The sequence below is a fragment of the Malania oleifera genome, chromosome 10 (genome assembly GCF_029873635.1).
Source record: "Malania oleifera isolate guangnan ecotype guangnan chromosome 10, ASM2987363v1, whole genome shotgun sequence".
NCBI lineage: Eukaryota > Viridiplantae > Streptophyta > Magnoliopsida > Santalales > Ximeniaceae > Malania > Malania oleifera.
The window spans coordinates 40,790,896-40,808,911 of NC_080426.1; the positions used below are offsets into that span (position 1 = coordinate 40,790,896).

Consider the following 18,016-nt stretch of genomic DNA (forward strand, 5'->3'; position numbering starts at 1 on the left):
GCCAAGTAAATCGAGAAAATGCATCAATAAAAGAAACATAATATTTATTTCCAAGATGTGAAACTACTGGTGATGGACCCCAGACATCACTAAATATTAGCTCTAAAGGAGATGAAGAGACATGTGTAGAAGAAGAAAATGGTAAGTGATGACTTTTAGCTTGCAAACATGCAGAGCATGCAGCAGCAGTTTTATTGGAAGAGACCGGAAGCTGAAACTTGGAGATGACACGCTGGACAGTTTGAAAAGCGGAATGCCCCAAGCGACGATGCCAGTTGACATTTGTTGTGCATTCACCGACAAGTGCTTCTTTTATTGGACTGGAAGGAAGCTGATAGAGACCATTCTTAAGATGCCCTTGAAGGATTATTTTCTTTGTAATGCAATCCTTAATTACAAAGTGAGACGCATGAAATTAAAAAAAGACGGAATTATCGCAAGCAAATTTATTGACTGAAAGAAGATTTTTTGTAATGTGAGGAACATGAAGGAGATGTTTTGAAACAAAGGAACGAGCAGAAGTGCAAAGAAGAGAGGGGCCGATGTGATCAATAGACAAACCTGAGCCATCACCAACATGCATTTGATTAGGGCCGTTGTAAGGTTCTGTAGACAGGTTGAGATTAGAGAGATCACTAGTCAGATGTTGGATTGCGCCGGTATTGGGGTACCAATTTTCATCAGGTGTATTTGGTTGAGAAGTATAATATGCTTGATGGGACTAATATGGAGCTTGTTGAACAGCATGATCAAACTTGTAGTGTCAGTTAGGAGCAATGTGACCCATCTTGTTGTAGACCTGACATGTAGGGCAATGACCATTGGAAAAGGTACTCGTTGATGGGGAATGACGATCCCTGCCGCGACCACGTTGACCACGTCCATAGTTATGTCGACTACCAAAGTTGTTATGGATGGCCCACTGATTCTTGCCTTGATTTGGATGATTGCAAGAGGCCATATTGGTAGATGACATGGCAAGATCGGTGGGAATCTGATGTTGCTCAATGGGTTGTTCATGCGCTAGAAGATGTCCATACAATTCATTAAGAGGTAGAGGATCCACACAAGTTGTCATAGACGTGACAAAGGGATCATATTCGGTCCCTAAACCTGCAAGAAAATAGGAGACAATTTCATAATTATTTAAAGATTGTCTGGCAGCAGCAAGAATATCAATGAGAACTTTCATTTTTTGAAAGTACTCGGATATGGTAGAGGATCCTTTCTTCATGGTGGCAAGTTGATAATGAGTGCGAGTCATATAGGCTTGAGACGGAGAGACATACATTCTTTCAAGAGAGAGCTAGAGATAACGGGAAGTGGTGCAACCCATGACATGCGAGAGAATATTTTCGGATAGGGAAGATATGAGGGTACTGAGAATGATCTGGTCTTATTGGCTCCATAGCTGGAATGCTGGATTTGGAATGGTGACAGCGGAAGTTGAAGTAGATGTTGGATTGGGTATGGTGGAAGGGGGAAGAAGATTGGTGCCATCAACAAAGCCATAGACATGTTGGCCACAGAGATAGGGAGTGACCTGAGCACGCCAGAGGAGGAAATTTTCATGAGTTAATTTGATGGTGAGTAGATGATGAATATTGGTGAGGCTAGCGATAGGAACATAGGTGGAATTCAAGGATGGTTGTGGGTGGGTTTCAGTAGAAGATGGTGGTGAGGATACAAGGCTGTCCATTGGAACAGAAGAGAGACATAGGTCTTGGTGGCTCTGATACCAAGTTTGAATACACAAATATTGGTATATTATCTCCTCACGTATGCAGGAGTTTACATTGCTATATATAAAATGTAAACAGAGGAGTTTGTTACAAGAGATTGTGAGTAGATATATTAGATTACAACATAATATTTAAATACAAAAGATTGTTGAGATATCTTCATTATTTGAATTTAAAAGGTTGTTGAGATATCTTTATTATTTGAACTTAAGTTGCTATTGTGAGCAGTTGTGGGATCCTTGGTAATAGTTTTAATAGAATCCTTAACATTTAGGATATCTTCAAATCCAGGGACAAAAGTTTTAAAGGGTAAGAAATTTTAGGATAATCAAATGTTGTTGTTTGCCATTTCTAATAGAAGTTTAACGGGATTAAAAAAAATTATGCTGTATTTTTTTTCCCTTTCTTGGAAAAGATATATTCAATAAATGTAGCCAAAGGTGAGCAGATAATTTGCTTATTTTGGCAAATGAGTGCTTTATAGTTCGTTTCTATTTTTTTTTTTTTTTGGGACAAATGATTGCCATATATCTCATTTGTACGTATTTCATGTAAGTTTTCACCTTTAATCAAACTTAGTGTTTTGCCGTCATACCTTTAAAAAAAAAAAGCCTTTCATCTTATGGATGGTGGCTCTAAGAGTGATTCTTGTGTTTGATTTGCTTCAACGAAGGGGATCACATAAACCATGTCATTACTACCTTTACAATAACTCAAATACTGCTTTTGAGAGTATGAATTTCGAATCTTAAATTTGAATCTGAGTAGATTTAGATAAATTTTAATATAATTTTATATTACATTTTACTCAAATTCAAACCTAATGATTATGCAAGGGAAAGAATATTTCCAATCATCTAATTTTTACTTTAAAAACAATGTTTTTTTTTTTTCCCCCGTAATTCACACCTGGTCAAGATCGACGTTAGCAGGCTTAGGTCTTCAACACTAGTTAGGGTAGGGCAGGAATCTCTAGAAATTCCTTTTGATAGAGAGACCCTACTCAAATAGGAAGCTTCCCCTACATATGCTATGTTGTATCCGTGATATTATTTTTTGGTTGTGGAGGTAGCTGGCCGACATGATAATTTTGTCAGTCCTCATTTTTTGACTAGAACTAGAAGGATAAACCACCACAAGAATGAAAATAATGAAGAAATTTAATTGCTTGCCCCCCACATCGATCTCATATTTCTGCTTCGTATTCTCATCCACTAAATTGATGTACATATTGATGCATGACTTTTCCATGAATAGATTATATGCCAACATGCTGTTATCTATGCGGTAGTGTAAAAATGCTCCCACCAATATTGAATAAGCTTATCAATTGGGTCAACTGTGACATGAATGGGTTATCATTTTTGTAATGAAACATAAAAAAGAAAAGAAAAGAAAAGAATTGTCTGTTTTCCTCAAGCCTCTTGCTTGTCACTTTGTTCATTAATAAATTCTTACCTTTAAAAAAAAACATTAAAAAAATAGAAAGCCAAGGTTAACTGGAATCGCAGCCTTGCTCCCGTTGCACTTCACAGCTGTTTTTTAAAGAAACTTTCAAATTAACAAAGGCTAGAACTCTTGAACGTTTAATTGCATATATCCTCATGCTTGATGATTAGCTATAAATACAAGAGTTCATACCCATTGTTAACCACAATAATCCCAAAGAGAAATGAAGATTCCAAGCTTTTCATTGCTAATTTCTTTTATTTTTCTTCTCCTCATATCTTCAATTTCATGGGCAACCTCTACTCGAATTCATCATGAGAACTTTCTTCAATGCATGTATGCCTCTGGCAACTCCACCTCTATCTCAAAACTCATTTACACCCCAATCAATTCTACGTACAAGTCTGTCCTCCAATCCTCCATACAAAACCTAAGATTTTCGACACCAACCACTCCGAAACCTCTGCTTGTTGTCACGCCTTTGCACGAATCCCACATTCAAGCCGCAATCTTTTGTGCCAAAAAACATAGGCTGCAGATTCGAATTCGAAGCGGAGGTCACGATTTCGAGGGTCTTTCTTATGTTTCTGAAGCCCCTTTCGCTATTGTCGACTTAACAAATCTTCGATCAGTCAGCGTTGATGTCAAAAGCAGCACTGCATGGGTTCAAGCTGGTGCAACAATAGGAGAACTCTACTACAACATTGCTGGGAAGAGTAGAACTCTTGGCTTCCCAGGCGGTGTATACACCACCGTAGGCGTTGGCGGACAGTTCAGCGCAGGAGGCTGGGGCGTGTTGCTGCGAAAACACGGCCTTGCTGCAGATAATGTGATCGATGCTCGCTTAATTGACGTTAATGGCAAAATTCTTGATAGAGAATCCATGGGGGAGGATTTGTTTTGGGCCATTCGAGGAGGAGGAGGAGCCAGCTTCGGAGTTATTCTTGCATGGAAATTAAAGTTGGTTCAAGTTCCACCAACTGTGACCGTGTTCACGGTCTATAGAACCCTAGAACAAAATGCGACCGAGCTTGTCCATCGGTGGCAGAATGTGGCAAGCAAGCTTCATGAAGATGTGTTCTCTAGGGTTAGTGTAGGAGTAGTAAACTCCACTGGCAATGACAAGAAAAGGTCATTGAGGATTTCATTTAGTTTCTTGTACCTTGGAGGGGCCACAAAGCTCTTTCAATTGATGCAAGAGAGCTTCCCAGAATTGGGTTTGCTAAAAGAAGATTGCTTGGAAATGAGTTGGATCCAATCCACTCTATATGCTGTGGGATTTCCAATTGAAGGACCCTTTGAGGTTTTGCTCAACAGGACTCCCTACACCAGGGAGTTCTTCAAGTCAAAATCAGACTATGTGAGAGAACCCATCTCTGAAATTGAGCTAGAGGGGTTATGGGAAAAGTTTTACCACGCTGATGGAGTAGAGGTGCCTGAGATGTTCATGACTGCATTTGGAGGAAGGATGAGTGAAATTTCGGAATCCGAAATTCCTTTCCCTCACCGAGCCGGAAACATTTACCAAGTGCAGTACAAGGTGGGTTGGAAAGAAGAAGGGAGGGCAGCGTCTAGACGGCATGTAGAATGGATTAGAAGACTTTACAGCCACATGGCTCCCTTTGTGTCAAAGTTTCCAAGAGCTGCATATATGAACTACAGGGATCTTGACTTGGGCTCAAACGGTAAAGGCAGCGCCAGCTATGGAAGAGCAAGCGTTTGGGGTCTTAAATATTTCAAGAACAACTTCAACAGGTTAGTGCATGTGAAGAGTGTGGTTGATCCTGGTAATTTCTTCATGTTTGAACAGAGTATCCCTTCTCTCCCAGCTTGGAGGAAGAAAGGTGATTAGTTTCGAGGAAGAAAAGAATCAAGTAATTAATAATCTTAGTAATGCATTTGTACGATTTACTTCATCAACATTAATAAATTCTGCATTATAAAGAAAGAAAAGAATCGTCTTATAAAGATTTCTAGTAGTAAATTTGGTTCCTTTTAGAAACTGTATGGCAAATTTATTGGACACTTTGGGCGGATACCATTAAGTACCTTACATGGAGGAGAGTTCTCCTATATAATATATATATTTTTGTTTCAGCAGTTAAAAATAAATGAATCAGGCTTGTTCGGTGGAGCCTCTTAATGACATAATTCTCCTTTAGTCGAAATATGGGCATGTCTGTCCTATCGTGGCTTACTCAATAAGAGCATGGCTAACTCAATAAAGGCCTCATTTTGGATAGCTTGCATTCCTCTGCACCTGCTCATTCTCATCTCTATGCTTCTCAATTCATCTTTTTTTTACCTCGCTGACCTCAAATCTTGCAATTACTCATTCAAAGGAGGGTAAAATTTAATGGAAGGCTCCTATTCCTTGCAGATTAGTGAAACTTGGATACCATTTCGTTATGAAAAAGGTAGTAATCGTGCATACATGCACATTTATATGACAAAATATGGACATAATAATTATTACAAAGGATCTTTCTAAGAGAGTTATCATCACCTGTTTTTTCAATTGCAAGTTTCACACTCATTTCAAACCGCCGTGTATATTGAAAATATCTTTTGGAGGGTTCTGGCATTTCACCTTAGACTCTAGCTACATATTTGGATTCCACAACATTTTATAGCATGACTACCATTAGTGTTTCCTCTCTAGCTACACATCATTTTTTCTTTTTTCATTCCTTACATTATGTATAACAAAGACCAAAATTGCAAACCTCTCAAACCACCTGGTTTAATTACTACTAATTGAAGTTTTAAATCTACATAATTCTTTGTTTTAAAACGTCACATGTAGAGATTTATCATCCTAATTCAGATCGTGTGACCAATTTCTATAATTGATCAGTATCATCTTGTTGCCTTAGTTGTTTTCTTATAGTTAGATCAATAAGCAAAGTAGCAAATTCACTCCACCTTTTCAGAGATCCATTGATATGATTACATGAAAAAAATAATTTTTTCTTAATTAAGTTATTGAACAAAAATTGGAGACATAATTTAATGAATTTAACCACGAGGAATTGAAGAAATACAAGTTTAAAGCTTTTCCATTTATTAGTTACATTCTTCCTTATTTTCTTAAATAAATAAAATGAAGATTAAAGCTACCTACATTGCATCATTACGACATTTTCAATTTCTACAAGTGCTTTCTATTTGTATGATCTTTGCATACCCTTTTGGAGTATGGTAATAATCGTCTAGTTAAGGAAGTCACCTGAAGAATTAAAATGGTAGGTCTCATAGGCGACAAATAAGGTAGTTGCCTAAGCGATTGATGCAATTATTACCCAATCATATGAAAAATTACAAGGGAAGTTGCTTAGGCAAGGTCCATGACAAACATCACCTAGGTATAAGTCAGTCACCCAAACAAGGCAAACCACTTATTACCTAGTCACTCTAAAGACTAAATGGAGGGTCCCACGGATGAGATAGAAGTCAAACATTACCCGGGCAAGTAGTAGTTGCTTGGGGAATTAAAATGTGGGATCCCCAAAGGGAGAAAACTCACATTGCATTAGTTGACAAACCTAATTCATATTGCTCAATTCAAAATTTCTAAAAGTAAGGATTCATTGATAAAGAGTTGTAGATAATCAACTACAATATATACTAACATTAAAATAGGGGAGGAAATTTTATTGTTAGGTTGTCTTTTAAGTGAATTATTGTTTAGTTAAAGATTTTGGAGTCATTACGAGGCATGTTTTACAATTCTTGGAGTTGACTAGAAGATGAGAATAAATAAGTGTTGGGGATGTGACTCATATTCTGAGTGGAATGCATGTATCGGAGAAAGCACTATGAAGCGAGTTAGGGACCAAAAGAGAGATGTAGGGTGCAACCTTGAGGGCAAACCATTGACAGTTTCACTTGTGGACGTCATAGATTTTCGAATCCGAGATTAGTAGATTGGGAGTTTTTGGAGGAATTTTCTTTGGGGGATAGCTACATAAGTGTTTTAGATTAACTATAGGTCTTATGTACACATTAGATTGATATATAATGATTATTATGTAACCCTAGAAAGATTAAGCTTAGTGTAAACTTCATTGATAGTGAAAAATAGCTGCTGCTCTTGTGGACGTAGGCAAATTGCCGAACCATGTAAACTATTATGTTTTGATTATTGCTTTCATTGACTCTCATTGTTGAGTGATTACTATGTTCGTACAGTTCATCATTGAGTGCTTGCTTGGCTGTTTCATGAGTTTTTGTGTCTTTCACTGTGCACATTCGACACTGATAATTGGTTTGTGAGGGCTGATTGGTGGGAACAACAATTGATATCAGACCCGGGTGATTGTTGGTGTGGTGCACAAGAATTGGTATCAGAGTGAGGAGGTTGTTGTTTACACAACAATTAGTATTAGAGCTCTTGGTTCTCAATGGCTAGGATTTCTTCTGCAAGGTTCGAGGTTGGTAAGTTTGATAGAACAAGAAACTTCGGGTAGTGGCAGAGGAGGGTGAAGGACTTGCTAGTACAGCAAGGGATTATGAAGGGTCTATACGAAAAGAAGATGGAAAGCATGGACAACACAAGTTGGAAGGAGTTGGAAGCAAAAATTGTGTCCACATTTAGGTTATGTCTGGACGATGACGTGTTGTATCTTGTTATGGATGAGGACTCGTTGGTAGCGATTTGGCTGAAACTGGAGCACCGGTATATGTCCAAGTCATTGATGAACAAGTTGTATCTTAAGTAAAAATTATATTGCCTTAAGATGGCAGAGGGTTCAGACTTGACTTAGCACATCAACACATTTAATTAGATCATTAATGATCTGGGGAAAGTTGATATGAAGTTCGAGGCGGAGGACAAAGCATTGATGCTGCTGAATTCCCTACTTACGTTGTCTATATACGAGAATTTGGTTATGACGTTGACTTGGGGGAAAGAAACCCTAAAGTTGTAGGACATCTCAAGTGCATTGCTGGGGTTCCATCAAAGGAAGAAGGCCAGCGATAAGGGTTCACATGGTGAAGGGCTCATAGTAAAGGGTTATTAGGATTGCGGAAGAGGTAAGTCCTGAAGTGGATCGAGTGGTAATAAAACTCAATCCAGGAGGAGGAAGGACGTTCGTTATTTTAAGTGCGGGAAACTATGGCATATAAAATCGGATTGTCCAGAGTGGGACAAGGGGAAGGCAAAAGCTTAGGAGGGTTTGTTAAAATCCGCGAATGTAATGGAGGAAGGGGACTTAAGGAGCAGTGATTGTGAGATGATTTCTGTTTCATCAGGTTCAGAATGCCTCACGAGTTCTTGGATCTTAGACTTGGGATGTTCTTTTCATATGACTATGGATTGGTGAGTCCTAGTTTTATTTTGATGGGAAACGGTGCGGTCTGAAAAGTTGTCGGAATAGGGGATATTAGGATCATGATGTATGATGTTGTGGTAAGGACGTTGTGTGGGGTACGTAATGTAATGATCCGAATAATAATGGTGTTTAAATAATAGAGAAGGAGGGAAATGAAAACAGTAACAGAAGGAGGCAACCGACTTCATCGATGACGTTGCATTTTGGATGTAATAATCCCTAGAAATTTTTTTTAGGCCTCGTCGATGAATACAGGGGTTTTGTCGATGAGGGTTCTTCAGGATCTCGTCGATAAGGTCCCGTTTCGTCGATGAGAAGATACCAAGAGAGGATTTTTGGGGAAGTCCGAAATTCGTCGGCGAGGGTGCAGATTCGTCGATGAACTCTCTACAGGACTCGTCGACGAGGTGACATGGCTCGTTGACGAATCCCACAGTATAAATAGCCTAAATCAGGGTTAAATGCATAATTTTTCAGCTAAATTCTCTCATTTTCTCTCTCCTACGGTCTCTCCCTTCTCTCTCTTCGATTTCGGCCCTGTTAGTTGCTGGATCGACGATCTGAGGCCACCATGACGCTCTTGGCAAAGTTTTCTTTAAATTTATAGGGGCGGATCATTGGTGGGATTGAATTGAGTTTTTTCCCAGATTTAGGGTAAGGTATTTTATTCAAAATTAGGCTTTCCAGCAGTTGTAGGAAATGTGGAAGACGTAGAAATAATGATGTTTTGTTCTGTGATATATGATTTTCAGGGTGTTGAGTGGAGAACCTGGCGGGTGTAAGACCCATCATCGTGAGGGGTTTTTAATAGGAATCAGGTAAAGGAAATATGCTATGCTAGGCAAATTTAGAATGATTTCCAATATAGTATATATATTTATACCAAATTATTATTCACAACAGAAGTTGTTATACGGTATATTAATTATGTTAAATGTTTTAAAATTACTATGTGGCATGAGATTATAAATATAGCATAGAATCATGTTTACGAAATGAATACTGAAACAAGTTTTACAGTGTTTTCAGGTTTATGTTTTACAAAATATACAGATAGTAGAATACTTTACAGTATCTTTCAGAATACCATGATTATACAGTTTTACAGTACTATGACATAGAGATTTACAGTTTATTTCAGAGATACAGTTAATATAGTTACAGTTTATTACAGCGTCATGGTTAATATAGTTATTACAAAATCATGGTAAAATAGATAATTGTATATAAAACTGTACTACATAGTATCAGACCCTGTTGGACCATACAATTTACAGAGCACGGTACCGTTGCTATTTATAGTATAAAGTGCAACCGCTTATTCAGATAATATATGGTAGGTAGGTCGATCGTGCCTAGTTGTGGACAGGCTTCCCATCAGATATGGGTTGAGGAGGGCTGATATGACTGATGAAGTATAGTGGTTTATTCTGGTCGGCCAATTAGGATAAATCCTGCTTACGGGCTCATAACCCTGTCATGAGGGGTTAAATCATGACATACAGTTATCCACAAGGAAGTTTTCAACTATTATATGTATATACAGTTTTACAGTAACAATGGGTGTACTTATGTATAGTAGAAGTATTATGAATGGAAAACCTATAAAAACGGATATGTTAAGCAACATGGGTACAAGTGGTGGTTTTATATGTGATTTGTGCTTGTCTTCTCATATTTAGTTATACATGATTATATAGAAACAAATTTTTATAGAATTGTAACTCATCTGCCACACACTAGTAATAGCATATTTCGTCTTACTGAGCATCGTCTCATCCCATTAAATTATTACTTTTCATGTGATCCAAGTAGGCGAGCAGATCAGGCTCGCAGATAGAGGGGCTTCAGTACTGCCCTGTTAGTAGAGTGAGTATTTTTGGGAGTATTTATGTATAGCCCTAGCCAGTTGAGGGTATTTTGGGAAACAGTTATATATGTATATTTTGGGGACACATTTTAGCACTCTGGTATTGTATATTTTCCTAATTGTGTTTATATGAATTCCGATTCCTGCTGCTTAGGTTGATGGTTTGGTTTAGTCTAGTAGGTATCAGAGCATTATAAATCTTATAGTATATATATAAAAAAAAGAATTGGAAAATAAATAGCAGGTCGTTACACGTAAGACATGTACCTGATCTACGGAAGAACGTGATATCATTGGGTGGTTTGAATTGTAACGGGTATAGTTACAAGTCTGAAGGTGGGATGATGATTGTAGAGACCTGAACCCATAAAATAAGAAAGGAAAAAGGGAATTTCAGTAGGCTTCATCGACGAACTCCATGTTCTCGTTGAAAAACGCCCTTCTGAGGTTCGTTTCCAAAATTTAGAGTCTCGTCGACGAAGAGATCCAAAACGTCCAGAAAATTGCTTCCTTCGTCGACAAGCGGCCTTGTGTGGCACATCGACGAAGACGTCATTTTATCGATAAATTTAATTGGGTCAAGGGGTCTATAAATAGGATATTGTGTTTGCTTCTTCATTAAGAAACTTAATTCCTCTCTTTCTCTCTCTAGAACCCACACCCAATGTCTCTCTCTCTCTTTGATCCTTAATCATTCATTGGTCATTTCAACAATCGGAGTTATCGCGAGAATCAGGGAGCAAATATTTACAAGTCTAGCAGATTAGATTCTTAATCTCGAGTGTTTTTCAAGAAATAAGTAAGGGGATTTGTTTACATCAGTTATTTTCGAAATCTAAACCAGTAGAACTGTAGGTTATGATATTATGTACGATATGACTGCTTATTTGGAAAATTTCACCAGGTGGAATTGCCGATTTTTGATTTTACGATTTTGACAAAAACTAGGGTTTTGGGATATGGCCTCCATTTTTCCTAAAACTCATTTCTCTATATTAAACCTTAAGTAGGAGGTGCTTGAAATCCTTGTTTTCGATTTAAATTATGTTCTTTTTAGAACCATATGCTATACTAATGTTTTTTAAACCAAATAAGTGTGGCATGAGATGTTAAATGGAAATATACTGAAGTGAGAAATATGATTATGAGATATGGGAACTGAGTTCCAAATTGTTATCAGGAAATGTAGAAAAGAGATGCCGGTTAAATACCGAGAGATGTATGTACCAAGGTTAAATCGAGAGCTGTGTGCCGGTTTATACCAATGAATGAATGAATGAATGAATTGTGAAAAGTACTAGAACTACTTAAATGCTTTATAAATGAAAACATGTTACTGTAATTTTGATATAAATTGTATATATGATATATGAACTGCTTGAGAAAGCTTGTTACCAAGAAAGAGAGGTACCGTTGCTAGCATGAGAGATACAGTGCAACCACACGTTATTCTTGAGTGTGGGTATCAAACTAGTCAACTTGGTAAGAAGGGCCATTAGTTGATCACGGACCAGGGTGGTGTAGGCCAAGTCGTACTGGAGGGAGTAGCGTGACTAGCCTGGTACCCCCATGTCTAGATCAGAGCATTATAAACGCACAACCTATACCATAGGGGAAGTAAATGGTGATGATATTGAAAGTTCAGGTGTAGTCCCAAGAAGGAGGGTGAATTCGGTTATTTAAAAATTTCTTTTAATTCTTTTCAAGAATTCTTAATCACTAGTTACTTTAACAAACATATAGAAAAAGCTTTAGTTACTTAAGCAATCCACAACCCAATACTTAAACAAACATTCAACCAATCAACAATTTAAAGTAATCAATCACAAAATACCAAATCAAGATATAGAATGCAACACTTTGCAATTTTCAGCTTTGTTTGTAGCCCTATGTATATATGTAAGTCCTGTATTGATGGATTTGATTTCTCAATATGATACACAATATGAAATCCAACACTCCTTCTAAGAACTTGGACTTTAAATAAACTTCTAGTTAATTAGTCTTGGGTGTTAACCAATCAATGTACTCCCTTACAGTTTTCGCAATTTGTATTGATCAACTAATATACTTCCTTTCGGTTTCCACAAATCCCAAAATTAAATTAATCTTTAGTTTATTTAATATCCAATACACGTAGTGTATAAGATCAAAAGTTAAATTCAACCACGCAGTTAATATATGCTAAAAAGTAAAGAGAGTAAGGAAGGAAAGTGACACCACTTTTTTTACAAGGTTCAGCTTATCCTCAACCTACGTCATCGCCTTTGGCCAAAACCACCAAAGGATTCCACTAAACCACTCCTTTCCGGGCAGAGCAAACCATTAAAAGCGATACCCCACGCTCAAACACTCCTTTAGTAGGCTAGAGCAATGCCTCTCCAAGTGATACCCCATACTCGATCACTTCTTCAATAGGTTAAAGCAATCCCTCTCCAAGCAATACCCCACGCTTGGTTACAACGATACAATAACTCTAAACCATTAAGAAGAAAGAAACAAATAGAAGATACTTGTGTACAAGAATCACTCTTAGACAGAGTAGGTTAGTACAACAATCGAAAGATTTAGACTTTAAAGCACAATTTTGTGTGAGATGATCAGCAAGAACTCGTTTGAGTAAGCAGCAAGATGTGTGCAAGAAAGCCTTTGAGAGTTGGAAGCACTTGAGAGTATTAGATTGCTGAAAATATTTCTTAGTAATTAAAATCCTTGTCTTGGGGGCTATTTATAGAGTTTAAAAAGTTAATTCCTTGCTCCCCAAGTTTACTTGGAGTGTTGGTCAAGTTTACAAAAAGATTGGAGCCCAAGAAACCAATTTTAAAAATTTTCCCATTGGCAAATTTTAAAATTCCTTCAAGTGGCAGTCACCTAGCACGACTAGTCAGACGCTTGTATCAGTTATTTTTGAAAGTTAGAATACTGGTAGTTACCTGTCAAAACACAGGCAGGCGCCTATCAAGCTACCATCATGTGCCTAACACCTTTCTGTCTGCTGGTTCTTCAAAAAACACAAAATGATCAGTCGCTTGGGAATGTTGGGCAAGTTCCTGAGCTTTCAAAAATATTTGTTTTTTTAAGATTTGACTTTGAAAACTCTTTTCATTTGAGACCTTCATTATTTATAACTTTGGAAATCATATTTCAAGGTCTTTAAAAATGGTTTCTTAAGATTTTAATTTGTCCTTAAAGAGCTTCAATACTTTTTATATTTAGTTTTACTTGAAGTACTTACATAAGACTTCCTTAGGACTTTTGACATTCTAAGCACTCAAGTCTTCTTGCTTGTCTTCCATCTTGTCTTCAAGCTTCAACATACTTTAAGCTTTTAGTAAGTCCTCTTTAACACCCATGCTCTCATGATCTTCAAGCTTTAATAGATCATCTTTGAATCCATGCCTTTTAAGTATTCTTCATTTGATCATCTTTCTTTGTAGTATGAGCTTTTATTGATCTTTGTAAGCACTTGACCTTGTATTCTCTTTCTTGAGTCCTATCACATCATCACTTAACCAAATATGTTAAGTTCCTCTGATTTGTTATCATCAAAACAAGATTTTAAGCCTTGTAAGGCTAATAAATATGATGTTTCAAAGATAAAATGAGTTCATTAGGCATATACATGATTTAAAAATAAAATGGGCAAAGTTACAACTTTGAGTATCAAGCCGAGGGATCGTATAGTGTATGGACCTGTACCCTGCCCCAACCTCGGGGACTTTCGCTTGTAATGAGTCAAATTATCTTATGCAGGAATTATACATATCTTCTATATTACATGTTTGTGAATGATTTAAATGTGTAACTATTTTCTACCGAAGTAAACTCATGTAGTCACACACTGATGTAATATGATCCACCTTACTGAGAAATGTCTCACCCCAATATACATATCTTATTTCAGGTCCTGCAGGAAACCAGTCCTAGCGTTTTATAGGGATTTTGGAGCGTAGTTTTTTTTGTTAGTTTATGTAAGTTCTTGTATATGTACTAGACTTTGGCCAGATTATCTTTTTGGGTTTCTAATAGCAGGTTATGTTTTAGTTATGTATGGCTGTATGTGAGGAACAGTTAGAAACTCTGGTAAGTTTTATTAGATGATGTATGTTCATGTTTTCCGCTGTATATGAATGTGAAGTTCAGTATGAAACACTCATTTTCCCCTTATTTGGGCGAGTAGAATATGTATGGTATCATAGATATGCATGTTATGTATGTATAGTGGCACTCTAGGCCTACGTGGTGGGTTGGGGCGTTACAATTGGTATCAGAGCAATGTTCAGCCGGAAGTGTGAAGAGATTCACATCGCCTGGTCAGGGAAATGTTCAAAGCTTAGGTTGTTAGGATTTGCATACGAGGGTGGATGACTTTACCAGAGTATTGGATAGGGATAGGACTTTCGAGTTTTGCTTAGTAGACCTAGAGACAGAAATCCATTGACAGACTTTTATGTTTTTCTGATTCAATCGACTGGTTCATAAAATCATGGTAATCCATCGACGATTTTGTTTCTGAGTGGAGGGGCGAAACTTAAGCTAGAATGAGAGTATCAAGTAAGCAGAGTATGTCATTATTAGGAATGTTAAGTTATTGAAATAAGTCTTATAGTATTGTAGTTGTAGTAGATATGTAAGGTACTAAGATTCTAAACAATTTTCTCAATTGTCTCTTCAGGATGGAGTCCAGGGACAATATTGCGAACCCTGGTGGCAGTAGTAGTGAGGGGGCTGGCCATGAGGCTGGTAGTGATACTACGGTGGTACTTTGTGACTTTGCCCAACAGTTTATGGCGGAGGTCATGCAGAGTTCTAGGGGGTAGGACCGTCCCACGGCTGAGCTGGGAGGTTCCTACCTTCGTGGGGAGTACAGACCCGATCTGAGCAGAGAATTGGATTCGGGAGATTAAGAAGATATTAGTTGTTCTACATTGCACGAATTAGTAGAGGGTGCTTTATGCAACATTCAAGTTGACTGGAGAAGTCGAGAGGTGGTGGGAATCAGTGAGGATGTTGGAGGAATAAAGGCTGGTACAGGGGCCGTTTCAGAGAGGTATTCTTTGAGCAATACTTTCTAGCCACTATCAGGAACGCAAAGATGAAGGAGTTTATGATCTTGACTCAGGGGTAGCTGATAGTTCAGCAGTATGCCACCCGATTCATGGAGTTATCGTGCTTTGCCCCATTTATGGTACCCGATGAGGTGAGAAAAGTTTGAAAGTTTGAGAGGGGTCTAAAGAAGGAGATTCGGAAGTAGACGGCGATCCTACAGATTCAGGACTTTGCTACTCTAGTGGATAAAGCCACTGTGGCAGAGGAGAGCCTGCAGGAGGACACAGAGGTTTAGATCCTGAAGAAGAGTCTAGTGCCTCCTAGTTCTTATTCAGGTGCGAGGCAGGGCATTTGGAAGAAATATAGTGGTGGCGAAGGCCAACAGTGAGAGAATGGCGATGGTACATCTTAGGGTACCACATCTTCCTCAGCTTGTCCTACTTGCGACAAGCAGCATGTAAGGAAGTGCCTGATAGGTTCAAGTGTTTTCTATCGGTGGGGTAAGCCAGGACATCTGATGCTTGATTGTGGCACACCGAGGAGAAACACACCCCCACAGCAGCTATATAGAGGAGGTACTCAAGCGCCACGTGGTGGATACCAGAGGGGTACAACCCAGGCAAGGGTGTATTCCCTAACTCTTGGCGACATAGAGAACGCCAGAGATGTTGTGATAGGTAATATTTATATGATTTTGAATAAAGCTGTGGTACTATTTGATTTAGGGGCGACACATTCCTTTATTTCTCGAGGTTTTGTCATCTATGTGGGTTAGAGGTACAACTGTTAGATGATGAATTAGAAGTGGTTACGCTGTTAGGGTTAGTAGTCATATGTAGTAAGGTGTTGTTGGATTTCCTAGTAGAGATTCAGGGGAGGGTACTACCAGTCAGTTTAATTGTGTTTAATATCACGACTTCGATATCATTCTGGGAATGGACTGGCTATCAACCAGTTATGCTAGTATCGATTGCTACAAGAGGGAGGTAGTATTCAGGCCTCCCGAGGAGTAGGAATTCAAGTTCGTAAGGTCGTGTGTGCGTTCTGCATCACAGATCCTTACAACTATTTAGGCTAGGAGGTTACTTCTGGAGGGATGCCAGGGGTACCTAGTGTTTGCGAAAGAAACGCTGAGAGAAGAACTTAAATTGGAAGAGATTCCTGTAGTAAGTGAGTTCCCAGGGGTGCCTCCTGATCGTGAGGTGAAGTTCGCTATAGAGTTGACTCCAGGAACAACACCAATATCGAATGCTCCATATTGTATGGCTCTAGTAGAGTTGAGGGAATTGAAGGAGTAGCTGCAGGAGCTATTGGATAAGGGTTACATTCGACCGAGTGTTTCACCTTGGGGAGCACCGATGTTGTTTATGAAGAAGAAGGATGGGTCGATGAGGATGTTCATCGACTATAGAGAGATTAACAAGGTGAAAGTAAAGAATAAATACCTATTACCCAAAATTGATGATCTGTTTGACCAGTTACAAGGCACACATATTTTCTCTAAGATCAATCTGCGATTTGAGTATCATCAGCTGAAGGTGAAATCGGAGGACATACCAAAGATAGCTTTCTAAACCCAGTATGGCCACTATGAATTTTTGGTTATGCCGTTTGGCTTGACGAATGCTCCTGCCGCATTCATGGACCTAATGAACAGGGTGTTCCACAAGTACTTAGATAGGTTCATGGTAGTGTTCATCAATGACATTTTGGTTTATTCAAGGAGCCTAGTAGAGCGTGAGACTCATATGAGACTGGTTCTTCAGGTACTCAGGGAGAAGAAACTATTTGCTAAATTGAAGAAATGTGAATTCTGGCTGGAATAGGTTGCATTTCTAGGACATATAGTGTCCAAGGAAGGAATATCAGTGGATTCGAGAAAGGTAGAGGCGGTAGTTGACTGGGCAAGACCGAGGAATGTGCATAAGGTTCGGAGTTTCTTGGGTTTGGCAGGGTATTTCATCGGTTCATCGAGGGCTTTTCTAAACTGTCAGGTCCTCTAATGCAACTTACGAGGAAGAATAGTAGGTTTAAGCGGATTGGGGAGTGTGAACAGAGTTTTCAAGAGCTGAAGCAACGTTTAGTCATTGCTCAAGTATTGACCATTCCATCAGGAAATGATGGTTATGTGATTTACAGTGACGCATCCCAAAAGGGACTTGGGGTGTGTCTTGATGCAACGGGGAAAGGTTATCCCTTATGCTTCTTGCCAACTCAAGAAGTATGAGATGAACTACCCTACACATGTCTTGGAGTTAGCAGCTGTTGTTTTTACACTAAAGATCTGGGGGCACTACCTATACGGTGAAAGGTGCGAGATCTTTACGGATCATAAGAGCCTTAAATACTTCTTCACCCAGAAGGAGTTGAGTATGAGACAATGCAGATGACTTGAGCTGATTAAAGACTACGACTACACCATTAGTTACCACCTAGGAAAAGCTAATGTGGTAGCTGATGCATGAAGTTAGTGAATGCGTCGATTTTAGCAGTTGTTGTGCTACATCAGATCATGATGGATATGGAGAGGTTAGGAGTGGAGTTGGTGGACAAGGATCCACAGGCTTTCA

General features: G+C 38.5%; 1 protein-coding gene and 1 non-coding gene across 2 annotated transcripts; one reads left to right on the forward strand and one right to left on the reverse strand.

Moving 5' to 3' along the window:
* Positions 1 to 1,022: 1,022 nt before the first annotated feature.
* On the reverse strand, positions 1,023 to 1,153 carry LOC131167179 (small nucleolar RNA Z247). The gene has a single exon (XR_009140037.1). It is a non-coding gene; the product is annotated as a small nucleolar RNA Z247 (small nucleolar RNA).
* A 2,248-nt stretch (positions 1,154 to 3,401) lies between these two features.
* Positions 3,402 to 5,144, forward strand: LOC131165977 (tetrahydroberberine oxidase-like). Its single transcript, XM_058124171.1, has one exon. It carries the CDS (start codon positions 3,415 to 3,417, stop codon positions 5,041 to 5,043), a length of 1,629 nt encoding a protein of 542 aa, XP_057980154.1. The 5' UTR covers positions 3,402 to 3,414; the 3' UTR covers positions 5,044 to 5,144.
* The last annotated feature ends 12,872 nt before the right edge of the window (positions 5,145 to 18,016 follow it).